The 15289-nt window shown below is 39.3% G+C and overlaps 1 protein-coding gene across 3 annotated transcripts in view; it reads right to left on the reverse strand.

Moving 5' to 3' along the window:
* Positions 1–15289, reverse strand: part of SVEP1 (sushi, von Willebrand factor type A, EGF and pentraxin domain containing 1) — a 573162-nt gene that overhangs the window by 271378 nt on the left and 286495 nt on the right. For all 3 annotated transcript variants that reach the window (XM_082255001.1, XM_082255000.1, XM_082254999.1), the window contains exons 11-13: positions 11190–11321; positions 9488–9682; positions 5953–6074 (exon numbers count right to left, since the gene is read on the reverse strand). In XM_082255001.1, the coding sequence (XP_082111127.1) occupies positions 5953–6074; positions 9488–9682; positions 11190–11321 (449 nt within the window). The remainder of the gene's footprint in view (positions 1–5952; positions 6075–9487; positions 9683–11189; positions 11322–15289) is intronic.

The raw sequence follows: 15289 nt of genomic DNA on the forward strand, positions 1-15289 counted from the left end.
TTATGCTGATAATCTGGTAGGGTGGAGGAAGAAAACAGCAGCCACAATTAATCCATATAGATATTTGTCTTAGACTAAGAAAACAGAACAACATACTACAATGATAAAAGTTTTCTGATCTGTACTTACCCACCCTTTTTCTCCAAGGCTGCATACTTACCTAGTTCTGATCTCCTGTGATGCATCATCCTTCCATAATTTTTACCTCTGCCCTGTCCTCTGCTTCCCATTGCCTGCATGTGCACAGTAGAACCTAGGAGTCTATGGTGTTGTCCCATGCACGCACAGGAAGTAGTAGAAGGCCAGTTGGCAGGAAGTATACATTGTGGTAAGATGTGGATGGAAAGGGTATCAGAACTAGGTAAGTATGCAGCTGATAAGGGGGGAGGGTTGCTTAACATCGGCACAGCGGCACGGCAAAACCGGTTAGCAAACTGTATAATTTTCTTTTGTACTTTAGTAACAACTAGGTATAAAACACATATAGTGCCATCTTTTTTTTTCTCATATCCTTGTGATATACTGTAGTTACAGCTGCTATATATACTTTATAGTTAGACTGAATTAAATACAAACATTTTTGGTTAAAATATAGGTACAGCTGGAGGAAAAAAAGTAGTTTAATCATAGTGCATTTTTCTAAATTCTTTATTCTAGTTTTAAAGTGTTACTAAACCCACAACAGTAAAATCAGTCTGTATATGCAGAAAAGCATGCTTATTATACTCAATGTTGAACCTAAGGGGTTAATCCTTTGCATTGTGTATAAAGGCTGTTCGATTATGTCTCTCTGATCCCCCACCTCCTTTACTGCCTCCAAAAAATAACCAGATATTTACAGAGCCAGGGGACAGGGTGCACATGCTCAGTGTGGTGTGTATTGCTAGATAGTATTTTTTTTTTTCTTGGGAGAGTGCATGTTATCAGTACAGGGCCAATCAGCACTGTCCAGACATGTCCAGACACAGGGTCTGGGCAGAATCAAAACTCCTCCTACTGATACAAGTCACAAGATGCTATATACTGCTGATGAGAAAAGGTATTTATCCATTTAGATTTATTAAAATAATATAATTTTCATGTTCTGTGAGAAACCAGATATAGTGAATGTAGGTTATGGGTTTAGTAACACTGTAAGTATGAAGACACTGTGGTTTTACAGATCCAAGAGGAGTATTAAAAAATCAGAAGCAGCTTGACCAACTATTGCTACTTCTTAGTGAAACTGACCTTTTTCCCACTATAACCTTATTGCTTCGTTGATTTGTTTCTTGAAAAATGGCTCATACTAAATTGTCACTGAAATGTGAACACTATGTTATTATCTAAATTCATCCTATTATAGCTGAAGTGATCACTGGGTGCTAATTTGTTTTTATTTTAACCTAGCCCACAGGCATATCCAAAAGGCTCCGATATCTGGAGAAAAATGTAAACTTACGTTGCTTTTTCTTTGTGTGAAGGCAATTTCTGCCATGAAAGTGCATGTTTTTCTAATACAACAAGGAAAAAAAAATCCTCTTTATATAATCCTCTTAAACCTATTTAAAGCAAATAAGACAAATAAATAGAGGAGTTGAGGGAAAGAAAAATCATATTTTTTTCTATGCAGGTTATAACGTGAGCTGCTTTGAGGGATTTCACCCTGAGCAATCATGGTCGAGGGCTTGGACATTGCAGGCTCAGTAGCAGCAACTTTTGCAAGTACACCCTACATTAGTCATGCACTGTAAGCTTTGCCATGATGCAACGGAACTGAGTGTTATTAGCGACAATTGCCTAGTGTTGAATTTAATACAGCCACAATAGAATTGTATGAGTTGAGGTTTATATTTGCTGCCCTGACATTCATTGACAAAATGTCCAAATGTCAGAAATCTCTTTGCGTATATCAAAAATGTGACAGTGTATCACAGGATTACGGCTGGCCACAGATGGATAGATTTAGTAAGAGATAGTCTGCCAATCCTTAGAGAAAAAAATATTAATTGCTATATAGCTCCATATCTTCTGCTCCCAGCTTCCATCATTTATGGAAAGGAAAAAACACTGCAAGCATTTAAAATTCTTGATTTTATTGTGTTTACTTGCTTTTTTAAATTTTATGAAATGATCTCTTTAAAGTATTTTATAAGCCAGATATTTTTTTAAAGTTTTGAATAGAGTGGAAAAGGGTTGTAAGTACTATTGGATTTTTTGTGTTATAAGGACTCTATTAGGCCCCTTTCACACGAGCGGTTAGATCTCAGCTTTTAGCTGCGGATAGAGGAACTTATTTACTGCAGCTAAATGCAGACAATGAATTCCTTTGGCTCCATTCACACACTGCTTTGAGCAACGTTTTCATAACATACGGTTTTGTGCATTTAAGAAAAATAAAGTTGTCGGCATCCATGAGCGATGTACTAAAGAAAAGGCCTTCAAAAAATACAAGACTGAGGGGTCATTGGCAGTATTCAAGCATTACAAAGAGTGTAATAAGAAATGTAAAGGCGAAATCAAGGCGGCTAAAATAGAACAGAGTAAAAAATCCCCAAGAAACTCTTTAAGTATATAAACAGTAAGAAAGTGAGGCCAGAACACATTGTCCCCATAAAAGTTTATAACAGGGGGGAGTACCGCGCTTAAAAGGTGCTTAGTGCATGTTATTCATACTAATTACATTTAATAATTTACTTTCAGTGCTTTCAAATGTTTATAATAAAATCCCTTGTGCTAAAATTATATAGATATTCTCCAGTGCATAAAATTATATAAATATTCTCCAGTGCATAAAATTTAAAAAAATCTCATTAATAAATAAAATATTTCTTACAAGTGATGTAAATATGTGCTATAAACAATCCTTAAATATATCAAAATTTGTTAAAATAAAGTACCAGTGATAAATTATGTGCTTATAAGTTTCCAATAATTAAATAATTCAAAAGTGAAAAAGTGCCAAAGTGTCCTTATATATATAAATAAAATGGTGTATATTCAGACGCCTTTTCTTTCCCAAAATTCATGCAGGTGCTCTTCCATGCAGTGGCCACTAGGTGTCCTAAGCGCTCACCTCAATTGGCTTTATAACCAGCTTTGTATGGTATCATATGTAATGTTTCCTCCTTTTCTATGGTTGATGGGTCCGGTCACTAATTCTCACACTTATCCCTTTTAACACGATATTCCAGGGGGTGTGTGTGGAGCCTTTGAATCTCCAAAATAAATGGGGCCATAAAAGACGACAAAGGAAATCTGGCCACAGAGGACAGAGAGAAGGCGAAAGTGTTAAATAATTTCTTCTTTTCAGTCTTCACAAAAGAATTGGGGGGGCTACACTAACCCAGCTTGTAATGCTGAACTAAATAATACACCTCAGGAAGTACCGCCATGCCTAACAGAAGATAGACTTAGAACTAAACTAGAGGAACTTAACATAAATAAATCACAGGGACCGGATGGCTTGCACCCGAGGGTTCTTAAAGAGCTCAGCCAGGTGATTGCCAGACCATTATTCATGATCTTTAAGGATAGTTTACAGACGGGTATGGTGCCAGCTGATTGGAAAAAAGCAAACGTGGTACCAATATTTAAAAAAGGGCCGAGATATATTCTGGGTAACTATAGGCCGGTCAGCCTAACATCAGTAGTCTGCAAGATTTTGGAGGGGATGTTAAGGGACCACCTACAAGACTTTAGTAATGAAAACGGTATTATAAGTAGTAATCAGCATGGATTCATAAAAAAACGTTCTTGCCAGACCAATCTATTAACCTTCTATGATTAAGTGAGCTGCCATCTAGATAAAGGTAAGCCTGTGGATGTGGCGTATCTGGACTTCGCAAAGGCATTTCACACCGTTCCCCACAAATGCTTACTGTATAAACTAAGGAAGGTAGGTATGGACCATAGAGTGAGTACCTGGATAGAAAACTGGCTCCAGGGGAGAGTCCAGAGGGTGGTGATTAATGGGGAGTACTCGGATTGGGTGGGTGTGGAAAGTGGGGTCCCCCAAGGTTCTGTCCTAGGACCAATCCTGTTTAATTTATTCATAAATGATCTAGAGGAGGAGATATCTAGCACAATCTCGGTATTTGCGGATGATACTAAACTAAGCATGCCAATATCTTCTATGCAGGATGTGGAAACCTTACAAAATAATGGAGTGGGCAACTACATGGCAGATGAGGTTTAATGTTGAAAAATGTAAAGTAATGCACTTGGGTGTCAGAAACACGAAAGCAAGCTACTCACTAGGGGGAAACCTCTGGGTGAATCTAAGATAGAAAAGGCCCTGGGGGTACTAGTGGACAACAGGCTTGGCAGTGGCATGCAATGCTAAGCAGCTGCAAGAAAAGCCAACAGAATACTGGCATGTATAAAAAAGGGGATTCACTCCAGAAATAAAGAGATTATTCTCCCTCTCTACAAGACTGTGGTCCGGCCACATCTGGAGTATGCTGTCCAGTTCTGGGCACCGGTCCTCAGGAAGGATGTGCTGGAACTGGAGAGAGTCCAGAGAAGGGCAACAAAAATAATTAGGGGAATGGAAGGCATCAGCTATGAGGAAAGACTACAAGCACTGAACGTATTCTCTCTGGAGAAGAGACGCTTGAGGGGGGATATGATATCAATGTACAAATACTGTACTGGCGACCCTAGCATAAGGAACAAACTATTCAGAGTAAGGGAATACAATAAGACACGTGGCCACTCACTAAAACTAGAGGAAAAACGGTTTAACCTTAAAATACGTAAGGGGTTCTTCACTGTCAGAGCAGTAAGGATGAGGAATTTGCTTCAACAAGCAGTCGTATCAGCAGGGAGCATCAATAGTTTCAAAAAACTATTAGATGGGCACCTTAAGACCACAACATACAAGGGTATACAATGTACTGTTAACAGCAAACACAAACACATCATAGGTTGAACTGGATGGACTGATGTCTGTCTGCAACCTCACAAACTATGTAACTATGTACCGCAGTTATCTGTATATAAACACAGTTAATCTCAGTACAAAGTAAAAATAAATAAACAGTTGCTATACAAAAGGCTAGAAAAAAAAAATACAGGCCCTTGTAAACGCAAGCAATCACATATAAATGCAATGTACAAATGTGAGTAATCTTTGTGCCAGAAGTGTGGGGATTTCAAAATAACAACACATTAGTATACCAGCAGCAGAACAACCACCCATGTGAAAAGGGCCTAAGAGAGATTTTCCCTCCCTTTTTGTCCTTCTGACAATGTTTTATCAGGTAAGAAGTAGGTGATAATCTCCAACAGCATTACAGACAGAAATAAAACACCTTTCTTTAGTAAAGGTAGAAAACCTGTCAGATAGTTTATTTCGAATTGTGTCGCTGTTGCATATTTTTCCTCACTTCCTGTTATGTAAAACATTGGCAGGAGAGGCATTGATGGGAAATCTCTTTAACATAGCCCCAGATGACAATAAAAACCTGATGGGGGTTCTTTGTTCTATTCTTTTTCTATGCAAAACTAAAAAATATCTATCTATATATATATATATATATATATATTTATATATATATATATATATATATATATATATATATTTTTTTTTTTTTTTATATATATACAAACACTTTAGTAGTATTATTCAATGTTTTTAGAATGTATATAAATAATAGTGCTCATTATATTTAAAGAAAAGACAAATAGGAACCCTTAGTGGCACACAGGTCAGCTACATTACGCTTTTTACTCCATGAATTAGGATCCATATTAATATTATTAAAAACGTATATACTTTCTGTTAAAAAAAAAATAAAAAAATAAATAAATAATGGAGACAGTACAGTTATAATACATTTCAACACAAGAGGAAACGAAGGGCGCTGCATATGTTGTAATAGTACAGTGTTACCGAACAGTGCTAATGGGTACCCTTCTGACCTTGCCAATAATAAACAAAATTTTGTAACTAATGTTTTACCAACATACCATTTTACCTAGTGACGTCTGAAAGGCATCTGCAAAGTTCTTTAATAGGCTGGAGTCATCACATCGTGTGGCCTTATACAGCATTTCAAATGATTTAAATCCATGATTAGCAAACCGCTTTACTGAAATTATAACCACAACAACATGAGGTAATGAAAGTAATAGCAACATTCAGCAATAGATGACAGTTATTACGGTAATGCTGGCCATATACTAGCCGAAAAATTGTTTGAATATTTGTCATTTGGTCCATTCGTTCATTTTTCGTCCAGTTAATAGGCACAAATAAAAAATCGGTTTTTACTTTTCAGAGCCGAAAAATCGAAGGAACAGTTTGGAAAATTCTGCCGAACGAACGATAAATTAAAAGGTTAATGTGTTTCTCGCCCAAACTGTTTGTACTAGGCATATGTGACAAACTTAAGGAAAAACAGATTCATTTATGTCCATTGAAAGATTTATCGCTCGAAATTCGGTCATTACATGATGGCACGATTGTCTGCTTTCACGGCCGATTTTTCGTTTTTCGAAAATTAGTTCGAACGATTTTTCGGCTAGTGTATGGCCAGCTTTATTCATATTTCAAGGCAAGTAGAGGATTTCTTATTTGTACACCAAAATTTTGCAACCTGACCTCTTGGCCCCTGGCCTGATCAGATTCCTGCCACCATTTTTCCAGCACTGAGTATAAAAGAAAGGCCTCTTGCACACTGCAGCTTGAAAAAGCTCAATACAGCTTTGTTTTTTTTTGCTGAGCTAAAATACAGCCCATTAATTGTAATGTGCCTATGCACCCAGGCACGTAAGCAAGCGCCGTGCATTCTTCAGTGAAAACAAAATAGAAAAATCTGCATTTTTGGTCAGTAATTTACACCTCATGCATGCAAATGTGTGGGATCTTGCACAAATGTGCGCAAATGACCATTTATATATAGTACAGAACAAGAACGTAAGAAAAAGTTTTTGCCCATTTGCACTAAAATGCAGGCATGCATGCAAAAATGCACGAACCCATTTGCGCAAACACATACAAAAAAAAAAAACAACTGAAAAAGTAGATGCTCAAACAGGAGTATCGTGTGCAAGAGGCCTAAAGGGTAAATTCTGACCTTTCTATTGCTTTTTCTGGTTTTATTTGTGTAAATTTTATCAGTAAATGTAAAGACCAGCACTCTGATAAGGCAATTTGAAAGTAATATGTATTTAGAAAGGTTTCCCTCATAAATGTAACACTTTTTTTATTACCAGTACGCCCCGCCAAGAGTCTTGGATCAGACTGAATGCACCAATTATGTGCTGCCTCAAGGGAACATATACTGAAGTATCCCACTATGCATCAAATTAATGCACAAATCAATGTGAGCACAATTTTACTTATTTTTTACTTTTGAAAACGGATTTTGACAGAAAGCACTATGATTGCTATACTTTTATTTTGAGCTGAAAAACTGGTAGAAGCCTAAGAAGGTGGTACTGGAGCTGTTGCCCATTAAAGGGGAAAAGCTGCTGATTTATTCTGTATGGTATATAGTAGAAGTCCTGAGTACTAAAGAGTGGACATCAATGGTTTAAACCCCTAAAGGGGAAGTTCTGATTTGACCGATAATATATATGGGTCATTACCAGAGGTGACAGCATACTGATCACAGTGTGGTTAAGCACAAGAGTAGAATTAGAGTGAATCACAGCACTAGTTTGGAGCACAAGATTTGAACTGTTTCATTATTAGTTGAACATTTCACTGGGAGCATACCTATACTTTGTGTGTGAATGGCCATGGGTTAGAGTATTTTCACATCGTGATATACATGTATGATATTCTGGATTCATTTTTCAGCACATTGGGTAATAACTTGATATTGTGTTATTAGGGTATTTGAACATCACACATTTTTTTATTTGAAGTCCAGTAGCGCTTCACTTATTTTTAGATGCACCTAAATGTTTGCACGTTTCCCCTTTTACACTATAATTCCCTGAATGCTCCTCTACAGTTATATCATAAAGATGATGGCAGCCAACGGAATTTATATTTATTCAGGTCTTAAGCCCAGCTTCAAGATCCCAAAAAGCTTAAGGGCTCTTTCACACTATGTGTCCGTCAAACGGACTCCGTTTATCTCAGCGGGGGATTGATCCGCCGATCCCCCGCTGAGCAGGAGGATGACAGCTGTGTCTCCGCGCTGTGTGCGGAGACACAGCTGTCAGTTCCCCATACATCTCTATGGGGGAATCGGATGGGAACGGACTGTCGGTCCGTTTTCATCCGATCCTATTTGATCCGCTGGACAGATGGAAAATAGGGTTTCCATCCGTCCAGATTTGATGGATCAGATCGGATGTAAACGGACATGTCTCCGCTGACATCCGCTGCCCCATTGGGATGCATGGGGGGACCGTTCAGATCCGCCAAAAAAATGGACATGCGGATCTGAACGGTCCGCCTGTGTGAAATAACCCTTAGCATTATCCTTTTTTTAGTTATGTACAGGTGTTACCACTTAGGAAAATCATCAAGATATGACCTGTTGGGGAACACTGGAGATCTGGACTTTGTAAACACCTCAGTTTCATATAAGTCATATTGTAATCTTGCAATCTCTGTACACTATACAAATAGTATTAAATACATAATAATAACTAAACTGTAGTTGCATATGCTTCTTCAATGCTGTTGAACTAAATATCCCATCATGTTGGGACTTGGTTCACCCTCATTGTAAAGGCACATATAGCAAAAATATTCAGTTTTACTTACCTTAAAATCTTACCTAGCATTGCTATAAATTTGTGCAACAAATCTCTTTATACAGCAATTATTTTTCTTAAACAGGTCAACTACTAAAATTGTTGAAGATTCTCTAAGAAAACTCATATTTTCTGTTCCTGAGTCATTTGCTCGCAGTATATTTGTAATTGTAACTGCAGGTGGCATTTCTGCTCATTTTCTCTATATGGAGGGAAGTTCAACTAATAAAAGGATCAGCCTTCATAATCCAGTTAAAGAGTAAGTGCATATTTGAGATTACAACAAACCATTGTGCTGCACCTCACACCTGGTTAAAATTACCATTTCTATACACTCAGCTATGTACAAAGTTAGAGAAGTCAGGGTAGGGAAGGAAAGATTGACAGGAAATGTGTTCTGGAAGTCTATAAAAAGGAGTCATCCATAGCAGCCCTTTTGTCAGAACACTTCAATCTCATCACTGACAGCTAATCAGTGCGCTACCCCCAAGCAGCATGGACATGTAAAAGGATGCTGGAGGATGCAGAGAACCTAGTATCTGCAGATTCATTTATTAGAAACAAAAGGAAATTTCAACTGGTAGGACCTTGATGCACCAAGCACATTTCTAATGAGAGAAAAAGAAAGGGAGAGTCTATATATGTGTTAGACAGGACACATATAGATAAGGAGCTAAGGTATGTCCTCTATTCTTGAAGGCATTTTGTTACCCCCTTCTTTTTTTAAACTGATAACAATTATACATTATTACAGTTACATTAAGTGAAATCAATGTTTAACATTTACCTGAACAATCTGGCCAGTCTGCTGAATGAGGTGGCATCCACAGACCATCTTTAAAAGTGCAGTAGAAATTTTGGATTGCACCTTCTGCAACTTCAAATCCCTCCCTACACTGTATTGTGCAATTAACGGCATCTGTATCCTTGGAACAGACAAATTCTCCATTCTGAGGAGAGGTGGGAATCTCACAAGGTGAACCTGTAAGTTGACATCCAAACAAATACATTTATTGAAAGAAAATATTATCAGACAGCGTGAACAATAAGAGTCGGTTCACACTGGGGCGACTTGTCAGGCGACCTGGTCGCCTGACAAGTCGCCGCGGGTCGCCAGCCATAGATTAGCACAGGACCCGTTCTAATAGGAGCGACACAAGTCGCTCCGACTTAGAAAAAGGGTCCTGTACTACTTTGGGGCGACCTGGAGCGACCTGCATTGACTTCAATGATATGAAGTCCGTGCAAGTCGCGCCGAGGTCGCAGTGTGAGCTGCGCACCGCGACTTCACAGGTCGGTCCGGTAAGTCGGGTCGCGCCTATGTGAACCGGCTCTTATAGTAAGAGCCTGACTAGCTAGGCCCATGCAGAAAGCATTCACATACATATACATGTGTTTCTGGGATCTTTAGAGGCGCTTCTGACCTCCTTGGAGAGCAAAGCAGTTCTGACGTAAGCTAATGCCCATGCACACAGGATCTAAGACAGTGGTTCTCAACTCTGGTCCTTGGGATCCACCAACAGGCCAGGTTTGCAAGATAACTGAAATACATCACAGGTGATATAATTTGCTGCTCAGTGATTGCAGTATTCTAGTCTGCATCTCCCCAAAGTAATACTTAAAATCTGGCCTGTTAGGCCCCTTTCACACATGCTGTCTGTTTGTCCGTTTTTCATCCATCCGTTGACGGATGAAAAACGGACATCAATGTATCGCTATGTAAAAATGGATGACAACGGATGATCATCCGTTTTCATCCGCTTCCGTCAATGTCCGTTTTTTTTGAACGGATGAATGCCCTATTTTTCATCCGTCAAAAAAACGGATCGGACGAAAAACGGATGACAACGGATAAAAAACGGATGACAACGGATGAAAAACGGATGACAACGGATGAAAAACTGAAGAAAAATGGATGAAAAACGGATGGAAACTGATACATTTTGACATGACTGAACTGAAGAACTGAACGGACCGTATGTGTGAAAGGGGCATTAGTGGGTCCCAAGGACCAGAGTTGAGAACCACTGATCTAAGATATCCATGAAGGAAAAGCCGAAAAAAAAACATTATTTAAAAATTTGCTGGATTTAAACTATTTTGTGTTTTTTTATACTAATTGGGAACTACAGAGGATAGATCTCTGTGGATGAATTTCTAGCTCTCTATCAATGTGACTATGAGGAAGACTGATATGAAAATCCTGCAAGAGAAGTATAAAATATCCCTGCTGTATGGAAAGGCTTAGGACTCCGGGTGGATATGTACAGAACCAAGGCAAGTCTCACCTTCCATTGAGGTCCGGGGACTGTTAATGTCTGTAAATACCTATTATTTTGTTGGCACATAAATGTATTAAATCTTTCTGATCATTGAATATTCCCGCTAAAAGGACTCTTTGCAGGATTTATAACAGCATGTTGTTTTTAAAATTTTAGTCGAATATCATACAAGACAAAGTCCAGAAAAAAAGTAAGGTTACACTCTACCTTTAATGACAATATGAATTTGACAAGTTCTGCTGTTGCCAGATGGATCAGTTGCAACATACTCAACCATCGTTTCGCCATGGGGGAAAATATCTCCAGGTGAGTGGGTTTTTGTAATAGTTAAAGGAGAACCTAAAACACATTAAATGAATGCATTCAAGAAATTTATCATATTAGGGTGGAAGTGTATTATATAATTTAAGGTAAAAAATATAAAAGACATCAGTTTTTCACAATATTTGTGGTTTGTTTTCTGCAAACACACACAACATCACTTATATAAAATACAAACAGTATTGTAACTAACCTAATTTTCAATAAACTCTTGCATGTGTTTATCTCATTTAACCGCTTCCCGACCAGCTGCCGCAGATATACTGCAGCAGGCTGGCTCTCCTGCACAAACCGGCGGCTTGCATGAGCGGGTCTCAGGCGCGTGTGCGCCGCCGGCGGCGTGACCACTCGCCCGCTCTCTAGCCCTGCAACTAAGCAACGGGTCCAGCGGCCGTTTGGCCGCTGGGAACCTGGTGATTGCAGCAGGGACTGACAGAAGGCGGTGTGCCGTTGTAAACACGACTCACCGCTCATCTGTCACTGACTGAAACAGGGCTCCTGTTTTCCTGTTATCTCCGAAACACAGGAGCCCTGTTTCCATCCACCAGGTCTGGCCCCCACACAGTTAGAATCACTCCCTAGGTACACAATTAACTCTTTGATCGCCCCTGGTGTTATCCCCGTCCCTGCTAGTGTCATTATTACAGTAACAATGCATATTTTTAGAACTGATTACTGTAGTAATGTCACTGGTCCCCACAAAAGTGTCAAAAATGTCAGTTAGGTGTCCGATCTGTCCTCTGCAATGTCGCAGTCGCGCTAAAAATCGCAGATCGCTGTCATTTATAGTAAAAAATAAATAAATAAAAATGACAAATCTTTTACCTAGTGTGTAGATGCGATAACTTGTGCGCAAACCAATCAAAATACACTTATTGGGATTTTTTTTTACCAAAAAATATGTAGCAGAATACAAACTGGCCAAAAATGATGAAAAAAATTAGATTTTTACATTTTTTATCTTGGGAATGTTATATAGCAGAAAGTGAAAAATACTGCTTTTTTTCCAAATTGTCGCTCTTTTTTGTTTTAGTGCATGATCAAAAAAACCACAGAGGTGATGAAATACTACCAAAAGAAAGCCCTGTTTGTTGGGAAAAAAAAGGACGTAAATTGTTTTTTTTGGGTACATCGTCGCATGACTGCGCAGTTGTCAGTTAAAGTAACGCAGTGCCGAATCGCAAAAAATGGCCTGGCCATTAAGGGGCAAATCCTTCTGGTCCAGAAGTGGTTAAAAGATTGCCCCTCACTTCCTGTCTGTATGCAAGAGAGGCAGACGTTTTAAGAAGTTGCAACAGACATTCCAGCCCTTTCCACTTCAATGCCAAAATCCTAGATTGACAGGTCGAATTAAAATAATTTGGGTGTTAAATGTAATATAATGTGATTTCCTTTTACTGAAATTAAATAATTATTTGGTAAAGGAACAGTGTCTACAGATAGCTATTCCTCTTGACAGTTATACTTACCTACCTATGCCCCCGCACTGCCTTCCACAGTGCTGGAGCCCTCACTAACAGAACAATTTATGGAGGAGCACAAAAGTTCCCCCACATGACAGTACTTTTGTCTTAGCGACTAAAACAGGACTTGAAACTCACGTAGGGAGGTCCTGACATCATCCTTACATCTAAGCTCTGACACCAGCCAACCTCAGAGCTTAGACAGGCTAATGCACTGCAGTGAGGAGGGAGCACTGCTCAGTAGAAAAGTCAGACACTGTCAGTTTTCCCTACTTAGGTGGCAGTATCTCTAATCACTTAAGCCCCGGAAGATTTTACCCCCTTCCTGACCAGGGTCTATTTTACGATTCGGCACTGCGTGACTTTAACGGACAATTGCGCGGTCGTGCGACACTGTACCTAAACGAATTTAACATCCTTTTTTTCCCCACAAACAGAGCTTTCTTTTGGTGGTATTTGATCACCTGTGCGATTTTTTGATCATGCGCTATAAACAAAAAAATAGTGTCAATTTTGCACAATATTTTTCACATTTTTTTATATGAAATTCCCCAAAAAAATGTAAAAATCTAAATTTTTTAACATTTTAGGGAAATTTGTTTTATGCTACCTATGTTTGGTAAAAAAAAAAATTGCAAAAAGCGTATTTTGATTGGTTTGCGCAAAAGTTATTGCGTTTACTAACTAAGGGAAAGACTTTTGTCATTTTAGTTGTTTTTTTTTTTTAACGAGTAATGGCGGCGATCTGCAATTTTTTTTACGGGACTGCGACATTGCGGCAGACAGATCGGACCCTTGACTGACATTTTTGACACTTTTGGGGTTACCAGTGACATTACTGCAGTAATCGGTGCTATACATATGCACTGTTACTGTAAAAATGACACTGGTAGTGAAGGAATTAACTTTATTGGAGAGGGAGGGGTTAAGTGTGTCCCTAGGGGCATGTTTCTAACTGTGATTGGCTGTGGCTACTAGTGTAAGAACAGAGATTAACGGTCCTACATAGTAGAACTGTGTGATCTCCATTCTTACACAGTGAAGAATGACAGGCGGCTTTGTTTACATTAGTCGCCTGCCTTTCTTCCGGTGTAACGGACGATCGCGAGTGCCAGGCGGACATTGGGTCGCCGGGCACACGCGCAGGAGCGCGCCTTCGGCGGCGCACGCTCGCTCCCTAGAGCCTCACAGGCTAGCGACGTATTCCTACGTCGCTTTGCCTGTGAGGGGCTGACCGCCGCAGTAAATAGTCATGCGGCGGTCGGCAAGCGGTTAAAGTGTTACTAAACCCAAGACACTGCATTCACTATATCTGGTCTCCCACGGTACACATAACATGGAAATGCAATTATTTTAGTAAATATGAACAGCTAAATACCTTTTCTCATCAGCAGTATATATTAGTCTTGTAATTTCTGTCAGTGTCCACTCAAGCATTGGTTAAAGCTTATAGGAGGTGTTTTCCTTCTCCTCTGACTGTCCTATGAGGCTGCAGGACCCCTGTTTGGACAGTGCTGATTGACCCTGTGCTAATCACATGCACCCTCGCAAGAAAAAAAACTATCTAGCAATAGACACCAAACTGAGCATGTGCAGAGTGCCCCCAAGGCTCTGTGCTATCAAGAGATGGATTGGGGACAGTGGAAGAAGGGGAGGATTAGAGGAGACAGGATAAAACATAATTGTTACACAATGCGCAGGATTAACCCCTTAGGCTCTACAGTGAGTATAACAAGCATGCTTTACTGCATATAAGACTTATTTTACTGTTGTAGGTTTAGTAAAACTTTAACCATATCCGCACCAGCCGCCGCTGTTCGACAGTGGCAGGCTGGTGCTCCCTGGCAAAGTGCCGTACATGTACGGTGCTTGCCTGGGTGGAGCTAGGGGGTGATCGCGTGCCGCCAGAGACGGCCACTCGCGATCTCCCACAGCTGTGAGAGAAGGACAGATGGCTGATGTAAACACAGCTGTCTGTCATTCTCCCTGAAGTTTTCACAGAGGCTATGTGATCCTGCTATATAGGATCGCATGTCTCTGTGATTACTTGACAAACCACGCCCCCTGACAGTTAGAATCATGCCCCTAGGGACACATATAACCCCTTGATCACCAGTACAGTTAACCCCTTCCCTACCAGTGTCATTTTTACAGTAACAGTGCATATTTATAGCACTGATTACTGTAGTAATGTCACTGGTACCCCCAAAAGTGTCAAAAATGTAAGTTAGGGGTCCGATCTGTCCACCGCAATGTCGCAGTTCGCCACCATTACCAATAAAAACAAAAACAATAAAAATTACATAAATCTTTCCCATAGTTAGTAAACACAATAACTTTTGCGCAAACCAATCAAAATATGCTTATTGCGATTTTTTGTACCAAAAATATGTAGCAGAAAACAAATTGGCCTAAAATATTAAAAAATGTTGCTTTTTACATTTTTTTTAGAGAATTTCATATAAAAAAAATGTGAAAAATATTGTTATTTTTTCAAAATTGTCGCTCTTTTTTTGTTTATAG

This window comes from Pelophylax lessonae (genome assembly GCF_965119305.1).
Source record: "Pelophylax lessonae genome assembly, chromosome: 1".
NCBI classification, from domain to species: Eukaryota; Metazoa; Chordata; class Amphibia; order Anura; family Ranidae; genus Pelophylax; species Pelophylax lessonae.